This window comes from Lagenorhynchus albirostris, chromosome 1, assembly GCF_949774975.1.
Source record: "Lagenorhynchus albirostris chromosome 1, mLagAlb1.1, whole genome shotgun sequence".
Classification (NCBI taxonomy): Eukaryota; Metazoa; Chordata; class Mammalia; order Artiodactyla; family Delphinidae; genus Lagenorhynchus; species Lagenorhynchus albirostris.
Genome location: NC_083095.1, coordinates 156951319 through 156971751, shown reverse-complemented (window position 1 = coordinate 156971751; position 20433 = coordinate 156951319). Strand labels below are relative to the sequence as shown.

At 46.6% G+C, this 20433-nt stretch overlaps 1 protein-coding gene across 4 annotated transcripts in view; it reads left to right on the top strand.

Moving 5' to 3' along the window:
* PCSK6 (proprotein convertase subtilisin/kexin type 6) overlaps positions 1-20433 on the top strand; it is a 189886-nt gene that overhangs the window by 91554 nt on the left and 77899 nt on the right. For all 4 annotated transcript variants that reach the window (XM_060156779.1, XM_060156770.1, XM_060156764.1 and 1 more), the window contains exon 7: positions 16754-16926. In XM_060156779.1, the coding sequence (XP_060012762.1) occupies positions 16754-16926 (173 nt within the window). The remainder of the gene's footprint in view (positions 1-16753; positions 16927-20433) is intronic.

Sequence of the window (20433 nt, the reverse complement as noted above, 5' to 3'; positions counted from 1 at the left end):
ATCCCTCCAGACTGTGGGTCTCCATGCTGGCAGTGGGGGGTGGGGTGGGTTTGGCGAGACCATGTCCCTGCCTCTCCTACCCACCTTGATGTGGCCCTTTTATCCTTTGTTGTGGAGTAGCTGTAGCTACTTCTCAGGTTCTGTTAAGAAGAAATATTTCCACTCCTTCCTTCTCCTTCTGCCAGTCTCCATACCTCACTGAGCATCCCCTGCCGCCCCCTCTGGCTTCCAGGTGTTTAATTGGTCCCCCTGATTCCTCCCTGAAGAGCTCGGCTTTTTGCCCTGTCCCTCTGGAGAGCAGGCGGAGGCAGTGGAATGCACAGCCGTTTTGGAGCCGTCACAACTCCTGGCAGTCCAGAGCAATCTGCCTCTTCCTTTGCGCTCTCCTTGCTCTCCCTGAATGGGGCCAGTTTCAGATTTCAGCCCGGGAACTACGGGGTCACCAGCCAACACAGCTTCAGCCTGAGTCCCAGCTCCACCCTCTCAACCCCTGGAAGCCACCTCATCTCCCTCCCACAGCTCAGACTGATTTTTATTTTTTGATTGAGTTCTTTTATTTTCTAACACATAAATTGCTATTTTTGTTTGTTTATTAATTCTTCCAGCTTTTAAATTTTTATTATTTTTTTCCTAACTCCTTTGAATAGAATGTTTTGTTCTTTATTTTCTGGCTTTGATGTGCTTTAATAAGTAATAAACGTTTTTTTTCCTCTCATTACCTATCTCTGGCTTGATTATACAGTGCTCTTATTGGTATTCATTTCTGAATAATTTTTTATTTCGGCTTTGATTTTTTTCTCTATGACTCAAAAGTTATTTATAAGGGATTTAAGTTTTTTTTCCAACTGCATAGACTTTTTTGGTGCTCCTTTTGTTGCTGATTTTTAACTTTATTGGGATCAGAGACTGCGCTCTGTATAATTTCTGCCTTTCTGAATTTGTTAAAAAATTCTTTATGTGGTTCAGTACATGTTCAGTTTTTGTCAACATTCCAATGAGTATTTGAGGAGTAGTTTTATTCTGTGCTTATTGAGTACAAAAGTCTATATAAATTAGATCAGAGGTTGCCACCAGGAGCCCACAGGCTGCCTTGGCCTGCAGATATGTTTTGTACAACCCACATAAGTTTTTTTGTTGTTGTTTTTTTCTTTTGCGGTATGCGGGCCTCTCACTGTTGTGGCCTCTCCTGTTGCGGAGCACAGGCTCCGTATGCGCAGGCTCAGCGGCCATGGCTCATGGGCCCAGCCGCTCCGCGGCATGTGGGATCTTTCCGGACCGGGGCACAAACCCGTGTCCCCTGCATTGGCAGGCAGACTCTCAACCACTGCGCCACCAGGGAAGCCGTTGTTTTTTTTTTTTTTTAACTTGAGGAAACACTTACAAATCAAGAGATTTTATGTAGAAAATAGGGATTTGGGGTTTCTCTTGAAAAAAATCAGAAGCTCTGGCTCTGCTGGACCCTCATTCCTTCATGGCGACACTTAGCTGGTGCTGCACAGTGGCTGCACTTCCAAAGGATGGTTTAACCGTCCCCCTCACCTGTCCACGTCAGCCATTCATCCTGCCTGCCTGGTGCCTGTAGGGGCCGCATTTGTCACCTGTGGCTGCAAGAAGCTCATTCAGGTGTTTGGACGTCTTGTGTTTTGTCTACCTGGTCTGTTTCTGAGAAGGGATGTTAGTCTCCATATGGATTGTGGATTTGTCGATTTCTCTCAATTTTTGGTGTATGCATTTCATAGTTATAAGATGTACAAAAGTTATCATCTCATATTGATGTCATGAGCCTTTCTTTAATCAATATAAAAATCCCCTCCTTGTCTTATTCTCTTTTTGCCTTTAATCATTCTTTGGATGATAGTAATATCACCACACCTATTAAATTATTTTTATCGTCACTTTCTTCATATGTTTTTCATCCTCTATTTTTAACCTTAGTTTTGCAATCAGCATGTATCTGGCTTCATTTTTTTTTTTTTGATACCATCTAAGAGTTTTTTGTTTTTGTTTTTTTAATTTGTTTATTTTTGACTGCATTTGGTGTTTGTTGCTGTGTGCGGGCTTTTTCTAGCTCTGGAGAGCGGGGGCTACTCTTCGTTGCAGGGCGCGGGCTTCTCGTGCTGTGGCTCCTCTTGTCGCCGGAGCACGGGCTCTAGGCATGTGGGCTTCAGTAGTTGTGGCATGTGGGCTCAGTAGTTGTGGTGCACAGGTTTAGTTGCTCTGTGGCATGTGGGATCTTCCTGGACCAGGGCTCGAACCTGTGTCCCCTGCATTAGCAGGCAGATTCTTAGCCACTGTGCCACCAGGGAGGTCCCTCTTTGGTCACCTTTTTTTCTTTAATCTTCTTTCTTTTATGTTTACAAAATCTTTTTCTCTACTAAGCCATTCATTCTTTTGAAAGATATTTTTGAGTGCTTGCCATATATATGGATGGCTATCTAGGTAGTAAACTTTCTGAGTTCTTGAAGTCTTTATTTTCTTCCAACAAATTAGGCTGAGTTTAGATTTTAAGTTCAAAATAACTTTCACTGAGAATTTCAAAAACCTTGTACCCTGGTTTTTTGGCCTGCAGTGTTTCTGATGAGGCATCTGGTGCCAATATTAATTTTTGTTCCTTTTCAGATCACTTTCTTCTTCTTCCAGAACCTTTCAGGATTCTTTTCTCTTTTCTTGTTCTGGGATTTGACCTGTGTGTGTTGATGTGAATTTGTTTTCCTTTTCCTGCCTATCCCTCAGTGAGTTATTAACCGTTTTTCATTATACTCCAACAATTATGTGAACTTAACTGTAAAGGTGGGCCAGTTTCTTTGTTCACCGTTGTTTAGATTTGAGATTGAAATTCAAAGACTTCTGTGCTTGGCTTCAGGAAATTCTTCTGTTATTTATTTGACTCTTTTGCTTTATTTTTCCTCATTCCATCCTCCTAGAACTCTTATTAGACAGATACTAGATGTTGGCCTCTTCAGACTTTCTATCCCTTTGACCCTTTGTCTTAGGTCTTGAGAGAATCCCTAAGCTCAGTTGACCAGTTCTCTGACACACCCTATCTTTGCAGTTTTTACATTTTGAAAAGAATTTACCTTCTAGGATTTCTAATTGATGTTTTCAACTAAATGTGTATTTGAAATAATTATAGATTCACATGCAATTGTAAGAAACAATACACGGAAATCCAGTGTATCCTTTACCCAGTTTTCCATCATGGTGATCTCTTGTTGAAACTACAACTACATCTCTTGTTGAAACCAGGATACTGACGCCGATACAGTCAAGATACAGAACAGGGTCATAAAAGGGTCCTTCATGGTGCCTCTTTATTACCACAACCACTCTTGCCCCAGTCCCTTCCTTAACCTCTGGCAACCACTCTTTTGTCCTCCATTTCCATAATTTTCTCATTTCAAAAATGATGTAAAACGGAACCATAATTTGGGAACCAGGAATGTTCTGGGAATGTCTTCCTCTTGGAAAAGTGAATTAACTCTAAGGACCAGTTAGTGACCAGCAGTAAGAAATCACTCTGTTTCCTATTACAGAGTATCCAACCACACTGGCCAACAGAGTTTGTTAAATACTCTGTGGTAGGATTAAATCATGGTATTGATAAATAGAAATATGCCAATTACAATGTATACATAAAGATGCTCCATTAATATCAGCGTTATAGATGCCAGAGAGTTAAATGTAAACTTTCCCCCATCATACTTCCTGAGAAGGAATTAGATTAAAATTTAAACAAAAATCCAAAATTTTTGAGTCCAAAAGAATTGACTGAAAAATCTCTTTTTCTTTTATTTTTAAACTTGTGGAGAAACGAAGTTCAAGATTCTTCCTCCCCAGCTGTCTTACTCACTTTTAGCTAGAGGTTGTAATCAATGTCTGGCTAGCATATATTGATTTTTAAATCAATAAAAATATTACTAACTTTTTTATGTTCAAATATTTTTTTCTCCAGTTTGTTAATAATTGTTATTTAATATTGATGTTAAAAATTTTATTTTTATGCGGTCAGAATAACTTTTTTTTGCATCTTTATTGGAGTATAATTGCTTTACAATGGTGTGTTAGTTTCTGCTTTATAACAAAGTGAATCAGTTATACATATACATATATCCTCATATCTCTTCCCTCTTGCGTCTCCCTCCCTCCAGAATAACTTTTTATCTTTAATTTCTGACCTTAGTTTTGTGATTATTATTGTCTAATTGATTTGTAATAAAGCTCAATAAAACTTGAAAAAAAAAGGAGATGCGTTCCCAACCCCCAAACCCCCACCCCAAGTCCGCATCAGAGGGTGACTCTAGTCGTTGGGTCTGCTCTGCGGGCCACATGCTGTGCTTCCACCTCCAGCTCCTTCATAGCTGCCCCAGCTCAGGGCCAGGGCCACATGGCGAGTGAGGCCGGCCTGGGGAAGGCGGCGCTGCCCAGGGACCCTGGGTCATCCTAGGTGTGGGAGGGGGTCCTCAGAAGTAGGGGCCCGCAGTTCCCCAGGTGCGGTGGGGGACCGCAGGTGCTAGCTGGTGGGTCGGGCAAGGAGGGCCACCATCTTCAGGGTAGAGGTCGTGCAGCAAGGCACGGCTCTGGAGGAGCGTGCCTCCAGAGTGTGCCTCCCTCCTACCCCAGGGAGGAAGGCTCCACGGGGACAGACCCAGAGATGAAGACACTGGGGAAGCATCAGAGTTTGGCCAAATAGCACAAGAGGCAGGAGGCGTCTACAGATGCGGGAGATGGGTGGACGTATCTACCTATACATGTATCTACCTATGTGGTTCTCGTGCCCAGGGGAGAAATGAGGAAAGGATGGCCAGTGAAGGTTCCAGAGAGCGGGGCCCCACGTGCCAGGAATGACGCCCAGAGAGACATAAGCTAACAAGTGGAAAAAAAAAAGGAACCATATACCATGTAACCTTTGGGATCGGTGCTTCTCACTCAGCATGGTTCTTCGAAGATTCATCCAGGTTGTTGTGTATATCTGTAGTTTATTGATAAGTAGTATTCCATGGTATGGATGTGACACAGTTTGTCTAACCATTCACCCGTTAGGGGACATCTGGGTTGTTTCTAGTCTTTGGATATTACAGGTAAAGCACCTAAAAACATTGTTGTATAGGTTTTTGTGTGAGCATTGTCTTCATTTTGGGGGGATAAACATCCAGGAGTGCAGTTGCCGGGTTGTATAATAGTACATGTTTATTTTTTTAAGAAACTGGGAAATTGTTTTTCAGAGAAGTTCTACCATTTGACCTCTAACAATGTATGAATGATCCAGTTTCTCTACATACTTGCCAATGTTTGGTATTGTCACTGTTTTTTTGTATTAGACATTGTGATAGGTATATCATAATATCTTATTAATTTGCACTTCTCTAAGGCTAGTGATGTGGGGTATCTTTTTATGTGCTCATTTGCCATCCATCTATCCTCTCCAGTGAAATGTCTCTTCGTGTCTTTTCCTCATTTTCTAATTTTTAACTATTGAGTGTTGAAAGATCTTTATATATTCTAGCTACTTGTGCTTTGATGATTATGTTGTTTGTGAATATTTTCTCTCATTTTGTAACATGTCTTTTCATCCTCTTTAACCAGGTCTTCTTCAGAGTAAAATTTTAAACTTTTGATAAAATCCAGTTTATTAACTTTTCCTTTTAGGGTCATGTTTTTTGGTATCAATCTTAGAACTCTTTGCCTTATCTTAGATTCTAAAGATATTCTCTGTTTGTTTTTTTCCTAAAAGTTTTATATTCTGAGTTTCATTTTGAGAGATCCAATTTGAGTTAATGTTGTATAAGTTATCAGACTTAGGTCAAGGGGTTTTTTGGTTTGTTTTTTGTTTTGTTTGCCTATGGTCATCCAGTTACTCCAGCACCATGTGTTGAAATGCCTGTCTTTCTTCCACTGAGTTGCTTTGCACTTTTGTCAGGAGTCATTTGGGCATATTTGTGTGAGTTTATTTCTGAGTTCTCTGTCTGTTCCATTGATCTATGTGTCTGTCCCTCTCCCAGTGCAGCAGAGTCTTGATTATTATAGCTACAAAAAGTTGTGAAATGGGGTAGACTGATTGCTCCCACTTTAGTTTTCTTTTTCAAACTTATATGAACTTTTCTAGTTCTTTTGCCTTTCCATACAAGTTTTATTATTATCTTGGCAATATCTACGAAAAATATCTTGCTGGGGTTTTGGTAGGGATTATGTTAGACCTGTACATCAATTGGGAGAATTGACATCTTTACTATGTTCAGTCTTCACAAACACAATATCTGTCTTCATTTTTTTAGATCTCCTTTGATTTCTTTCATCGGCACTATGAAGCTTTCACTATGCAAGTCCTATACATGTTTGGTTAGATTTATACCTAAGTATTTCATTTTATTTAAGCAATGATAAAAGGCATTGTATTTCTTTCTTTCTTTCTTCTTTGCTGTGCACAGGCTTTCTCTAGTTGCCACGAAGCAGGAACTACTCTTCATTGCGGAACACGGGCTCTAGGTACGTGGGCTTCAGTAGTTGTGGCACGTGGACTCAGTAGTTGTGGCTCTCGGGCTCTAGAATGCAGGCTCGGTAGTTGTGGCACACGGGCTTAGTTGCTCCACAGCATGTGGTATATTCTCGGACCAGAGGTCGAACCCGTGTCCCCTGCATTGACAGGTGGATTCTTAACCACTGTGCCACCAGGGAAGTCCCAGGTATTGTATTTTTAATTTTGATGTTCATGTGTTCATTGTTAACATACAGAAATATAACTGCTTTTGCATGTTAATCTTATCTCCTGCAACCTTTCTGAACTTGCTTATTAGTTCTAGGAGTAGATTCTTTAAGATTTTATACTTGATAATGTCATCTACAAATAAGGACAGTTTTATTTCTTCTTTTTGATCCTTATGCCTTTTATTTCCTTTTCTTGTTTTGTTGCCGTGGCTAGAACTTCCAACCTAGGGCAGACATCTTTGCCTTGTTCCTGAGTTTAGGGGAAAGCATTCAGACTTTCACCATTAAGTACAATGTTACTTGTAGGCTTTTTTTGTAAATACTGTTTAGCAAGTTGGTGATGTTCCCTTCTAGTCATAGTTAGAGAGGGTTTTTTTTCTTCTTTAAATGAGTAGGTATTGAATTTTGTCACTGCTTTTTCCTCATTGAGTGACATGATTATGTGATTTTTCTTTTTTAAATTGTCAATATGGTAGGTTATACTGGTTGAGTTCTGAATATTGATCCAGTACTGAATCTGGCCAAGCCCCACTTGGTCATGGTGTTTCCTTTTATATATATATATTACTGAAACCTGTTTGCTAATATTTTGTTAAGGATTTTTGTGTCTGTGTTCATGAGGATTCTTGGTCTGTAATTTTCTTTTTCTTTCTCTCTCTTGCTCTTTTTTTTTTTTTTGGTATTGTCTTTGTACTATCAGGGTAATCCTAGCTTCAGTAAATGAATTGGGAAGTGTTCCCTCCTCTTTTATGTTCTGGAAGTGATTGTGTTGAATTGGTGTTAATTCTTTAAACTATTAGTAAAATCTTCCAGTGAAACCATATCTCTTTGGCGGGGAGATTTTTTAAAAATTACAAACTAAGTTTCTTGGAAAGTTATAGGGTTGTTCAAATTATCCTTTTCATATTGGGGTGAGTTGTAGTAGTTTGTGTGTTCTGAGGAAGTGGTGCATTTCATCTAATTTATGAGGTTTATTTGTGTAGAGTTGTTTGTAATATTCCCTTATTACACTTTTGATGTTGGTAGCATCTGTGGATATATTCTTTGTTTCTTTCCTGATATTGGTAATTTGTGTCTTCTTTTTTTTTTCTTAGTCATTCTTAACTGGAAGTTTATCAGTTTTATTGATCTTTTCACAAAATTAGCTCTTTGTTGCACTTATTTTCTCTAGTGTTTTTCTGTTTTCAATTTCACTGTTTTCTGCTCTTTATTATTTCCTTCCTTCCTCTTGCTTTGGGCTTATTTTAAAGCTCTTCTTTTTCTAGGATCTTGAAGTGGGTGCTTCGCTTACTGATTTGAGACTCTTCTTCTTCTCTGGTGTAAACAATGGTACCATAAATCTTCCCCTTAGCAATAGTGTAACCGTGTCTCACAGATTTTGGTACCTTGTATTTTCCTTTTCATTCAGTTCAATGTTTTGTTTCGTTTTTCCCTTGAGACTTCCTCTTGGACCTGTGGATTTTTTTAAAGTGTGTTGTTTTGTTTCCAGCTGCTTGGAGATTGTTCTGTTGTCCGTCCCTCGTCAGTTACTAGTTGGATTCCATTGTGGTTGCAGAACACATTCTGTAGGAGTTCAGTTCTCTTAAATTCATCGAGGTCAGGGTCTAATCTATCTTGGAATATGTTCTGTGGGCCCTTGAGAATAACGTGTATTCTGTTGTTGCGTAGAATGTTCTAAAAATGTTTCTGAGAACCTGTTGGTTGATGGTGTTGAGTTCTTCCTCATCCTTTCTAATTTTCTGTCTGGCTGTTCTGTCGAGCGTTGAGAGATGTTCAAGTCTGGCAGGGTGGTGGTGGCCTCCCCATCCCCGGGCTCTGTCCTGCCTCTCGGCCTGAATGAAGCCTGCCGCTGCCCACGCCCAGCCTGGGTGCCCCTGCCCTGCTCCTCTGGCACTGCTCTCCCCTCGGCAGCAGCCTCCTCGCCCAGGCCCTGCTTCCTCCTGCAGCCTCATCCCATCTGCTTGCTGTCTTCCCGCAGTTCCTTGGACATCTCATCTGCCAGTCTTGTTTCCAGGGCTGTTACAGTTTTATTCATTTTCTTCTCTTTTTCCTGTTATTTCTAGGGATTCGGGCCCATAGTAGAGGTGGACCGAGGGCTTGGTCTTCCTTCGTGGTCCGAGCTCCTTAGTATTTTTATTGTGATGGTGCTAAGTGCTATCACTGGTTGCTATTACTTACCAGATGCTTCACCAGACATGTATACTCATCTGTGCATCTCAGAATGATTCTGCAAGTTGGATGTTATCATGGCCACTTTACACCCGGGGAAAGTGACAGCCAGAGAAGTTGCCTGCCATGTCCAGGTCCACACAGCTGCTGAGGCAGGCCTGCTGACCTGGAGCCCGGCTTGTCCCTTTGTGGCTGTGGGTCTCTGATGCTGGACACAGTGGTGGCCGGATGAGGACAGCTGTCATCAAGCCCTGTGAGCAGGAACAGAAGCAGGAAGGAAGGGTCCATGGTGTGCACGTGTATTCTTTTCCTTGTTTGCATTCACATTCCTTCGAAAGATATTTCAGCCTTGCTCTCTCTCTCAGCCTCAAATGTACTAAGCTGTGTGCTCTGTCCTTCCTCTGATAATGGGGCAACGTGGGAGGTGGAGGGAAAGGATGGCGGGCCTCACCCCGTCCTCTCTCCTCACTTAACCTCTCTTTACTCTTTCACTCTGTTAACCTTTTTTCTTTAATTTCAGCCCTATGTTTGATTTTCCCCTCCTCACTCCTTGTAATGCTCCTTCCCTCTTTCCCCATCTGCTTCTGGTCAGCATTGGTGGTGGGTGGGCTCAGACTTGCCTGCACCTACCAGCCTTCAGCTCATCATCATCATCATCATCATCATCATCTCCATCATCTCACCTGCCAGGTGAGCTCCATAGACAGGGCCCTCCCTGCCGGTGCCTTGAGAGGCCCCTGGGTGTGAGCCCGGCCGCTGCATCATGTCCTCCTAGCTTCATGGCCCCTCCCAGCACCCTGTGAGACAGGCTTTCTGGGCAGCCAGCTGTCCACCCGACCCCGGCCTGAGCAGAACTTGCTCTGTCAGGGAACCTGCAAGGCAGGCAGTGAAGCCCTCACCCCTTTAACTCTAAAGGGCATCAGTCTTTTGGGGAGTTGCTCCCCTGAACTGATGCTTAACAAGATTCAGACACTTCCCTGGGTCAGGATGGTGTCACCTGGAGCACAACCTGTCCTGCGTCCAGCTTGGAGAAGCACCCCTGGCCCAAGGGACAGATCCCAAGGCTGCTAGGGAGCAGGGCCGTGGGCGGCTGCCAGGAACCCCTCCCGGGCCTGGCAGATGCCCTGAAACTGAAAAACTCTCTGCTCAGGCTCCATGAAGGATGTGCATCTTTTCAGTCTGTTGACTCTGTTTCTGGGAAGGAAAAATGAAACAGCAGCAGGCCAATTTCTGTTGGTGTTTTTGTTCTGTTTTGACTGGGGAACTGAATCATGCCTTTCTTTTCGCAAACATGAGACTGTTAAGTACATAACAGCTAAATTAATCCTTGCCCATATATTAGTTAATTATGTTAATTCAGACTTACAGAATTCAGTCTCATTACCGTTTCCATCAAGTAGTTTAGGCTTATGAGTGTTTTAAGAGGACAGTTTAAGCTACAATTTTTTTTTTTTTTTTTGTGGTACGCGGGCCTCTCACTGTTGTGGCCTCTCCCGTTGCGGAGCACAGGCTCCGGACGCGCAGGCTCACGGGCCCAGCCGCTCTGTGGCATGTGGGATCTTCCCGGATCCGGGCACGAACCCATGTCCCCTGCATCGGCAGGCGGACTCCCAACCAGTGCGCCACCAGGGAAGCCCTAAGCTACAATTTAATCTTCAAAGGCTCCAAGTGCATTTTCCACTGCGGAGGATTCTAAATACCTTGCGAGGTTTGGGAGGATTTAGTGACCGTGGGCAACTACAGCCCCACATTCTCATCAGAGACTCCCCGCCTGCTGGGTCTGGTACCCCGAGGCTAAGAGGAACCTTGGGAAGGAGGAGATCGACAAGCGTGGCCACAGCTCCTGCACCGTGTCCCCCTGGTGGCCATGCCCCCGCCACGCTGCCCTGCAGCCCCCCCGCCCCAAGGACAGGTGAGCCGGTTCTAGGCTGCGTGCTGGGCTTCCTGAGGTTGTCCTCACAGACACTGAGCGGGAAGCAGCTCTGCTTCTGGGCGTGTGTGAGGAAGGCTGGGGAGAGCACAGGGAGCACGTCCAAGCCTACGTGACAAGCCGGTGGCCTCTGTTCTGGGTGGTGTGACTGTCTTATCGCCACCGTGTTCTGGTCTCTGTCAAAGGCCAGCTCAGGGCATGTGCTCACGTCCTTATCACAGGTGCACATCCGCTAGGGCTCCTCGTGTCCCCACTTGCAGGATGGACTCTCGGGTCCCCATCATGCTCTTCTGTCCCAAGCTGCCAGCTCTCACTGGATCGCCTTGTTCTCTGGCCCCTGCTCCCTGGTGGAGAGACCACGAAAGTCAGTCTGCGTTTCAAATCTCTAGAGCATTGCTGAGGTTCTTCCACTCTTTTATAGTTCTCTGAAAAATCAGCAGAACCTGATTATGAAAGAGTGACCTGTTTTAAAATAGAGATTTCATTACTATTTAGGGATGACAAGGCCCATAGATCAGGAGACAATGGCCATTGAACAGAGTTTGTTACTCACAGTTCCCAAGAGGATGGGTTACGCCTGGCGTGGAGGACACGCGGAAAAGCACCAGGGTTGGTCAGGGGGCAGAGGGAGCGAGGGGACCTGTGGGCTTCAGCCTTTATTGTGGTTTCTGCAGGAAAGAATGGGCGAGGTGGGGTGAGCAGGCTTAGGATGGGCTAGTTTGAATCATTTCAGGGCTCAGGGCTTAGGAGCTGCCCCTGGTTGTATGGTACCAGGCCCTGGGGTGATTAGGGCAGGTGGAGAGTAACCCCAAGTGTAAAAGCCCCATAAAGGGGGTGCTTGGGGGTGTGAGCTCTGGATTGGTTGGTTTGCATAGGAAAGATGTGCTCCTGGGGTAGTTCTGGACCATATCCAGGAACTGGCCAGCCCTGGGGCATGGGGGTGTCGGTCCCTGCAGGGTCAGCAAGGCCCCAAGATGTCAAAGCATCAGAATACAGAAGATAAGAGACCCGATTCAAGACCTACCTAGGAGGGGCCCAGGGCTCTGTGGCAGGACAGGCCCGTGAGTTCACTGGGGCACCGCTGGCTCTAGCTGTGTTTCCACTACAGAGGGAGATTGGGAAACTAGCAGGAGGCCAGGGGAAACTTGGCTTGGCCGTCAGCTGCGGGTCTCCAGGCACTTCGTGTGACAATGGCAAGTGCAGATGTGGCTCACAACCCGGCCGACCATGCCCCCCGCCCCGGGTCCTAGGAGGAGGCTGTCACGTGTGGGTGTATTTAGAGATCTGAGAGCCCTGTTTGTCTTAGGCCATAATGAGAGTTAACAGAAACCTTTTAGGTTTTTAACATTTCTAAACAACTGTTGCAACCTCACTTGGCCCAGAATGACTGTTGGTAGAACACAATGTACTGTAGTTTTAGTGGGGGGAGAAAAAAAAAAACAAAAACCAATTCTCTGTGGATTTATGAAAATAAACTCAGAATTAATGAGCAAAATTTGTTGGGGAGGCCTATTTGTCACACTCAGGAAGCTACAATCTCATTTTACTTGCCGCTTTTGCTCTAGCATTGCCATTCGTTTGCTGAAGGCAAAATACATTACTTGTAAATAAACAAAAGTGGCCCCCGTGTCCTGCTCCCCTGCCTTCCTGCAAACATTAATCACCGGCTGACTTCTTTGTGTGTGTGTGTGTGTGTGTGTGTGTGTGTGTGTGTGTGTGTGTGTGTGTTCTCCCTGTTACCTTTTTTGGGGCTTACCAACAGAAATGTATTTTCTCTTGGTTATGGAGGCTGTTGAGTCCAAGATCAAGGTGTCGGAAGATCTGGTTTCTTCCGAGGCCTCTCTCTAGACCAGCACATACGGCTGCTTTTCACTGTGTCTTCTCGTGGTTATCCCTTAGTCTGTGTTGTCCGTGTCAGAATTTCCTCTTCTTAAAAGGACACCAGTTGCGTCGGATGGGTGCCCACCCATGTGACCTCATTTCAGCTTAATTACCCCTTTAAAGACCCCGTCTCCCAAACCAGCACACTCTGATCTTCCTGTTTACTTTTTAAAAATTGTTTATTTATTTTATATCGAAGTACAGTTGAGTTACATTGTTGTGTTAGTTTTAGCTGTACAGCACAGTGATTCAGTTTTATATATATTTTATATATAAATATTCTTTTTCAGGTTCTTTTCCCATATAGGTTATTACAGAGTATTGAGTAGAATTCCCTGTGCTATACAGTAGGTCCTTGTTGGTAATCTATTTTATATTTAGTAGTGTGTGTATGTTAATCCCAAACTCCTAATTTATACCCACCCTTCTCTCCTTTGGGAAAAGACAAATATCATATGATGTCGCCTATATGCGGAATCTAAAAACAAAATACAAATAAATTTATTTACAAAACAGAAAGAGACTCACAGACATAGAAGACAAATCCATTGCCTTTGAACATGGAACTTCTTCAGGACGTTTTCAGGGGAAATGCTGTGCCTCGGGCTGCTTCACATGGGCGTCTGCATGTCCACGGGTTTGCCTTGCCTTATACAAGCCTGTGGTTTGCAAAGTCCCACCATAAGTTAGGAGCAGGAAAAGGGAGGAAGGACGGGTCACTATGAAAAAAAATGTTTTGTTTTTTTTTAAAAATAAATTTATTTACTTATGCATATTTATTTTTGGCTGTGTTGGGTGTTCGTTGCTGCATGCAGGCTTTCTCTAGTTACAGCGAGCAGGGGCTACTGTTCGTTGTGGTGCGGTGGCTTCTCTTGTTGCGGAACACAGGCTCGAGGCGCGTGGGCTTCAGTAGTTGTGGCACACGGGCTCAGTAGTTGTGGCTCGTGGGCTCTAGAGCACAGGCTCAGTAGTTGTGGTGCACGGGCTGAGTTGCTCTGTGGCATGTGGGATCTTCCCGGACCAGGGCTCAAACCCGTGTCCCCTGCGTTGGCAGGCGGATTCTTAACCACTGCGCCCCCAGGGAAGTCCCGGTTGTTTTTTTTTAACTTCATCAAGAGTCTTGTAAAATCATTGCTTTCATCAGGTTCTCCTGGGGCCTTGAAACTATCGTTGGGTGCAGGCCAGTTTATGGAAAGTTTATTGTTTCCTGCGAGGCAAGCTGTGTGATTCTTCCCTGGGGGACTGAGCCCTGGCAGCACTAGGAGGTGTCCACCCAAACGCAAACCTGTCGGGCCCTGCAAAGCCCCGCTGTCCTCCTCCTCACACTCCTCCCACCTGGTGCCGCAGACGGGCCCTTGGAGTGGACGGCTCAGGCCTGCTCATCCTCCCCTGGGAGCCCTGAACCCAGCCCACTGCTGAGTCGTGAGCACGCTAACAACCATGAGTGGATCTGCCATCCAGATGATTTGTCCACATTATTTTTGTACCTGACAGTTTATGGGAAATGGGTCTTTATTTTTTCATTGGAGAAATGACTGTTTTCTTCAGTTTGGCGTTTCCAGAGAGCCATTCACATTTAAAGCTAATATTGGAACAGCAGGTTTCCACTGAAAATATTTACCTTTTCCTTGTTGGCAACTTGTCAGTGTAGGGGAAAACAGATGCTTCATTAAAATCTAAATACATTATGCTTTCTTTCTCACACGTCAGTCACTCTTCCTCCACGTTGAGGAGCACTGTGAGAAGTGTTGGGAAAGCATTCTGGTCTTACGTTTTTACTTACTTTAGATGTCATCTGGCATCTTGTTCTTGTTCAAAAAGAGGCATCCCAACACCTATCACTGGCATGGAGAAGCCCTAGGATAGCAGGTTAAATGTCACCCCTAGGACATCAGAATTGATGGTGGCTTCAGTGTGACCGGCGGGGTCTCTTGCCCTGGAAACTCCATTGCCAAATAGAAGGGCATAAAGAAAGCAGCTGCCGTTTCTCAGAAAGCACAGGGCCCCGGGGCCTGAGCAAATAGTTAATCCCCCGGCTACCCTGGCAGGTGAGCTTTGTGGAAAACAAGGGCTCGGACAGTTTGAGACCCTGGGCCAAGGTCACACGCAGCCGAGATGAGATTCCACCCCAGGACTGTCTGACCCCTGCTCTCTTCCCCCAGCTGTGAGCTGCTCTTTATTTTGCCTGGGGCCCCGCCTCTGCCACACCACATGGCCAACGTCCTGTACTCGTTATGGCCTCTCCTTGGGGTTTGTGGCTCCAAGAGCCTCTGGGCCCAGTGTCTCTGACGCAGCCAAAGAGACGAAGGCCCTGGGCACATAGACTAGCAACTGGGAAGGATGGTACTTGGGGCTACCCTGAGTCTCCTCGTCCACCCAGAAATCTGAGAAAGGAGAAAGTGCGATGAGCTGATGCAGCAGAAGGGGCCCCACCCCACGACAGATGCCCACAAACCCAGAAAAGATTTGGCCCTCGTTATAACCCCCTTGATCTTCAAAGGGAAATGGCTCCCACTTCCTTGAAATTAAGAACCTCTGTTGATCAAAAGACACCATAACAAGTGAGAAGACAAGGCATCAACTGGGAGAAGATGTTCACAACATACGTAACCGAGAAAGGATGAATTCCCAGTACAGGCAAAGCTAAGCAGTGTATTATGCACACAGTTGTATTAAAACACCCGTTTTTAAAGGCGATGGAAAGACTAGTCCAAAATTCTGAGCAGTTTCCTCCGTGAGGGGCAGGGCTTGGGTTGAGGCCACAGTGGCTCAAGTTCATATTTTCCCTAGATGAATGTTCATGTGTGTCTGTTATTTTATTAGGCTTTATAACTAACATGTTTGTGCCAGGCAGTCCTTCGTACATGTCAAATAGTAAATGTTTTAAAAATAAAGGTAAAAGGTAGTTATTAACAACCCCCGGAGGTAGGTTTCACTATCCCCGTTTTTACAGGTGGGGTCAGACTAGCTGCTGACACACACTGGGTACTTACTGCACTCCAGGCACTTTATATGAACCGTCTTTTTCAGTGTTTATGGCTCCTCTCCAGATACAGTCATTTTCATCATCACAGTTCATAGAAAACAGAAGCTTAGTGAGACAAGGTAGTTCTTGCAGTCACTAGCTGGTCACAACTGGTGGTCAAAGCAGGGCTTCCCCCATGACCTGCCCCATGTCCCTCTCGTGGGTGAGGGGGTGACCAGGCGTCTACCCCCACTCGTCCTGTGCTGCCGTCTCCGTGTCTGAACGATGGTGGCATCCCCACGCTGTCTACTGCCAGGCACCTGAGGTTCTGAATCACTCAGGCGGTCGTAGACCGGGAGGCCCAAATCACAGACAGTTACGTCCCACAGTTCTGGAGGCTATAAGTCCAAGATCAAGGTGCTGGCCCACTGGTTCCCCATGAGGCCCACGTGGTGGCTGGCAGACGACCACCATCCGTGTCCTCACACGGTGGAGGGGACAGGAAGCCAGGGAAGGGTGCCAATCCTGCCCTGGGGCCACCCTCCTGACCTCACCTAAACCTAGTTACCTCCTAAAGTCCCCCCTCCAGATGCCCTCACCTCGGGGGTTAGGGCTGTAGCATATGAATCTGGAGGGACACAGCGTTCAGTCCATGGTAGGCAGGGATGAGGGGAAGGGAAATAGATGGAGAGCTGGCAGGTAGAGCGGATGGTGTTGAAATCTATCTCTGCTGCTCCCTTTTAAGGCCGTCCAGCTATAAGGAGCTGGTTCTCTGATGACCTCAGCCCCTTTCTCGGTCAGCACCCATGTGGCTGTGAGTACTTTTGTTGAGTTTTTGATGTCACCCGGGCCTAATCTCACTCTTGTTTTGCCGTGAATGTCTCTGACATTGTGTTTGAGTACAGTTTCGAGGTTCTAAGAGCAGGAGTTTCCAGTAGCTTGGTGTCCCAGCTAAGCATGGGGCCCGGATGCTGTGCCCAGCTCCCCGGACAGCTGTGCGGGGACCACGGTCCACACGGGGACCAGTGGCCGTGCGGGACCAACATCTGCATGGAACCCCCCACCCACCCACCTTCCATGCGACTGTCACGGGCCTGTGCTTCCAGGCATCCGCATGCTGGACGGAGACGTGACCGACGTGGTGGAGGCCAAGTCCCTGGGCATCAGACCCAACTACATCGACATTTACAGCGCGAGCTGGGGGCCGGATGACGACGGGAAGACGGTGGACGGGCCCGGCCGACTGGCCAGACAGGCCTTCGAGTACGGCATTAAAAAGGTGTGAGTAACCCAGAGCTGCGAGGGAGCCTCAGGGATGGGGGGGAATAGTGAAAATATTTAACAGTGAGAAATCAGAAGGAATAAAGCCAAAAAGAATATTAAAAAGACTCTCAGTCCGACAAACCCAAAGATGATCTTTCAAATGCTCTTTTAACTCTTCTATGCATATGGAAGGAACTGGGTTCCCTCACCTTTTTTAGAAACAAATATGGGACCATCTTCACGCTGTTTCGCAGTATGTCTTATCAAACAACCAACATGTCATATAGGTAAGAAGAAATCTTGTCACATAGGTAACAATAAATAAACTTGAGGGACTTCCCTGGCGGTCCAGTGGTTAAGACTCCATGCTTCCACTGCAGGGGGCGTGGGTTCCATCCCTGGTCGGGGAACTAGATCCCACATGCCATGCAGTGTGGCCCAAAAATAAATAAATAAATTTGAGCAGCATACACACAAAATTAGAGTGACACAGGGGAGAGCCCCAAAGCAGGACGGCGATGGTGCCAGGACCAGAGCGAGGGAGAAGTCATTTGGGGGCTCAGGGAAGTGGCCGTCCACCAACGAGAGCAGAAGGACATCACCTCATTACAGAGTAGCTGTTCCGGAAAGTACCAGCTGGTCACTCACCAGCCCCCTGGCTCTGAGCCTTGGAGCCTGACTGCCCCCAGCTGAGGGGTATATGCAGGTGGGTGGTGGGGATCCTAGACTAACCACCCGGCCTGTTAACTGGGACAGTGCAGGTGGAAGGGGTGTCTGGGCCTCGGCGCACCTGCTCACAGGAAACCCGAGCCAGGGAGCTGTCTGCGTCCATCACGGGGAGTGTGCCCACCCAGCACCCCCGAAGCAGCAGGTCTTGGCCATGTTCCCTCCCTGCCAGCTCGCAGCCCAGTGTGTTTGGGGTGGACCCCACTGGGGGCTACACCGAGCAAACATCTGAGCATGGGCCCTCCACCCCCCGGCTGAGGGGGAGCTGGCAGGCTCCTCTCGGGAGGTCCAGCCCAGTCACTCTGTGGTCATCAGTTCTGGGTCCTTGTGAGTCAGAAAAGCCTGGAGATGTCCCAGCTCTTACAAGCACGGTGGCAAGGCAGATTTATGGGCGAGGACAACTTCTTGGAGCAGACACAGAGCTGTGGTCAGCGTCCGGGTGGCCCTGGGAGGCCCGGCAATGCTGGCAGGGTTGGGTCAGGAGGTCCAGGCATCCCCAAGGCAGGGTTTATACCTCTGACTTCTACAGGAAACAGGACGGGGGCCAGGTCAAGCCCATTTTATTATCTATATTTTAAAAACATTTTTAAAAAGTTCTTATCTTATTGTAAACCATGCATGATTAAAATGTGGTTAACAAATAAAATAGTACCAGAGGATTATAGTGAAAGCAGCCCTTATCGCCCTCTGCCCATCCCCCCGTGGTGCCCCACAGAGGAGCAATCCTGAATTCTGAGCAACACCGGCTACATCCAGCTCTCAGGGGAGTGTGGAAGGTGCGGAGAGGACCATGTGGTTCTTGTCACAGTTTCTTGAAATACTGAAGTCACTTCATTTTTTTTTTTTTTTTAGTCATTCTGAATAAAATATGCCACATAGGGAGCCTTAGATCGCAGCTGTCTGAAGTTGTCACTGAAAATCCTCCTAGAGATTTGATGATCTCAGACCGAACCACATTCTCCCATCTGTTTTTCCTCCTCGATGCCCTGTTTGTCACCTATATCCTTTTTCTGTAAAATCTGACTTCATCTTTGGTAGATGGTGTGGGTTGGTGGCAGGAGACATCAGGCCCTGTACTTTGGCATAAACATGTGTTTGATGTTGGTCCTCGTGTGGCTTGTCACCCAGAAGGGGAGAGTCAGTGTCACTGTGGCTGAAAGCACTGGCTTTGTCCAGATGCCGGGCATTTGCTAGTCCTCTGAGTCCATGGATGAGGTCTCCGCTTCCCAGGCAAGATGCTCAAATACGTTCCGATGGTGTTGAGGTGTGGTGGCTTCCTGAACAGATGTGCAAGTTCATAGCCAGGGTTGAAACGTCCCCTGGAGCCTCTGTCCTGTGGCTTCCATAGGAACAGAAGACCCGGAAAGTGAAAATGCAGTCCTCAGAGATGGCTCAGACCTGGGTGCTTCCTCTGCCTCGTTCCCACATTCCTTTTCCAGGAAACTGTTTGCAGAAGGGAAAAAGGCTTTGGACGCCTTGATGCCTGTGAGAACTCATGGGTCTAGTGGTACCTGCAAAGTGCAAGGTGAAGAGATGCGAGTCTTTGGCATTTAGGCCTCTGTTATTCAAAGTGGGGTCCCAAGCAGCAGAGCTGGCATCACCTGGGAGCCCGTCAGAAGTGCAGAATCTTGGGCTCACCTGGACCAGCTGAGCCCAAGTCTGCGATGTAGCGAGACCCCCAGGGATTCTCCTCACAAGTGTGAGAAGTGCTTTTTGAGGCTATTCTCCATGCTGCTGGAGCAGTAAGACCGCTTGCCCTGCTTTGCAAAATGACAGCCTTTGATAAATAATTTGGAGTGAGGTGAGGAGTTGGAGGTGAAATAAAGACAGGCTCTGATGGGTTCAACACCCTTTCATTCCAATTTTCGTTGGCTTTGAACGAGCTTCTGATTAATCTTTTACAACAGGTAGTTATGGGCACAGACACACGCATGTCCGTAGTCCTTTGTGCCTTTTTTTCCAGAAGGTTGCCATTTTTGCTAACTGTAAGTAACCTTTCTGTCGAGCTGTTGGCCATTTGGGCAGGTCTGCCTTCGAGATGTGGAAAACGGAGTGGACGAGGCAGTTTTGAGCCCTAGGACTGGGCTGTCCCTCGAGCCTCAGGTTGGAACTGGTGCAGATGTGGGAGTGAAGACAAATAGGCAGAAAAGGGTGGGGACCTGTGGTCTACTTGGTCCAAAAGTGGGGTGTCCTGGTGCTTCTGGAGCAGGTGGGTGCCCTCAGTCCGGGTGGACTTGAGCTCCAAGGGTGTGTCAGGCATCCTGTCAGAAGCAGGGCTTCAGTCAGGCTACGGGGAATTGTAGGATTTTGTTGAAAATTTTCTTTAAATTGGCCAGTTGTTGGGCCTGAGTGTCAGTTTCCTCCTGTGTGTTTGGACAGGAGTATCCTTGGCAAGGATGCCGGAGCCACCAGCCCACGTGGAGACGGGTATTGGCACCTCTCTCTGGGGCTGGCTGTGCCCACCAACGGTCCAGCCTTTCGGACCGAACGGGTCGGTTCCGTCTTGGAACTGGTGTTCTTCTGGTGTTCTTCTTTAGCTGGTGTTTGTGGCTGGGATGAGTGTTGGTTGGATCCCATGGATGTGGGTTGGAGAGGCTGCAGGAGCTCCCCTGACCTGCTACTGTCTTACAGAGACTTGCTGTCACGTGTGTGTCCTTAAATGTGAAAAGCTACACACAGGTGAACTGCTGGCCTTGGTTGCGCTGGCAGTGTGGCCGCTTCAACGCTGACCCAAGGGGAAGCCCGGGGGCACTCTCCTAGGATGGCCCCGGGGTGTTCTGGCCCTTGGCCCTTGTTC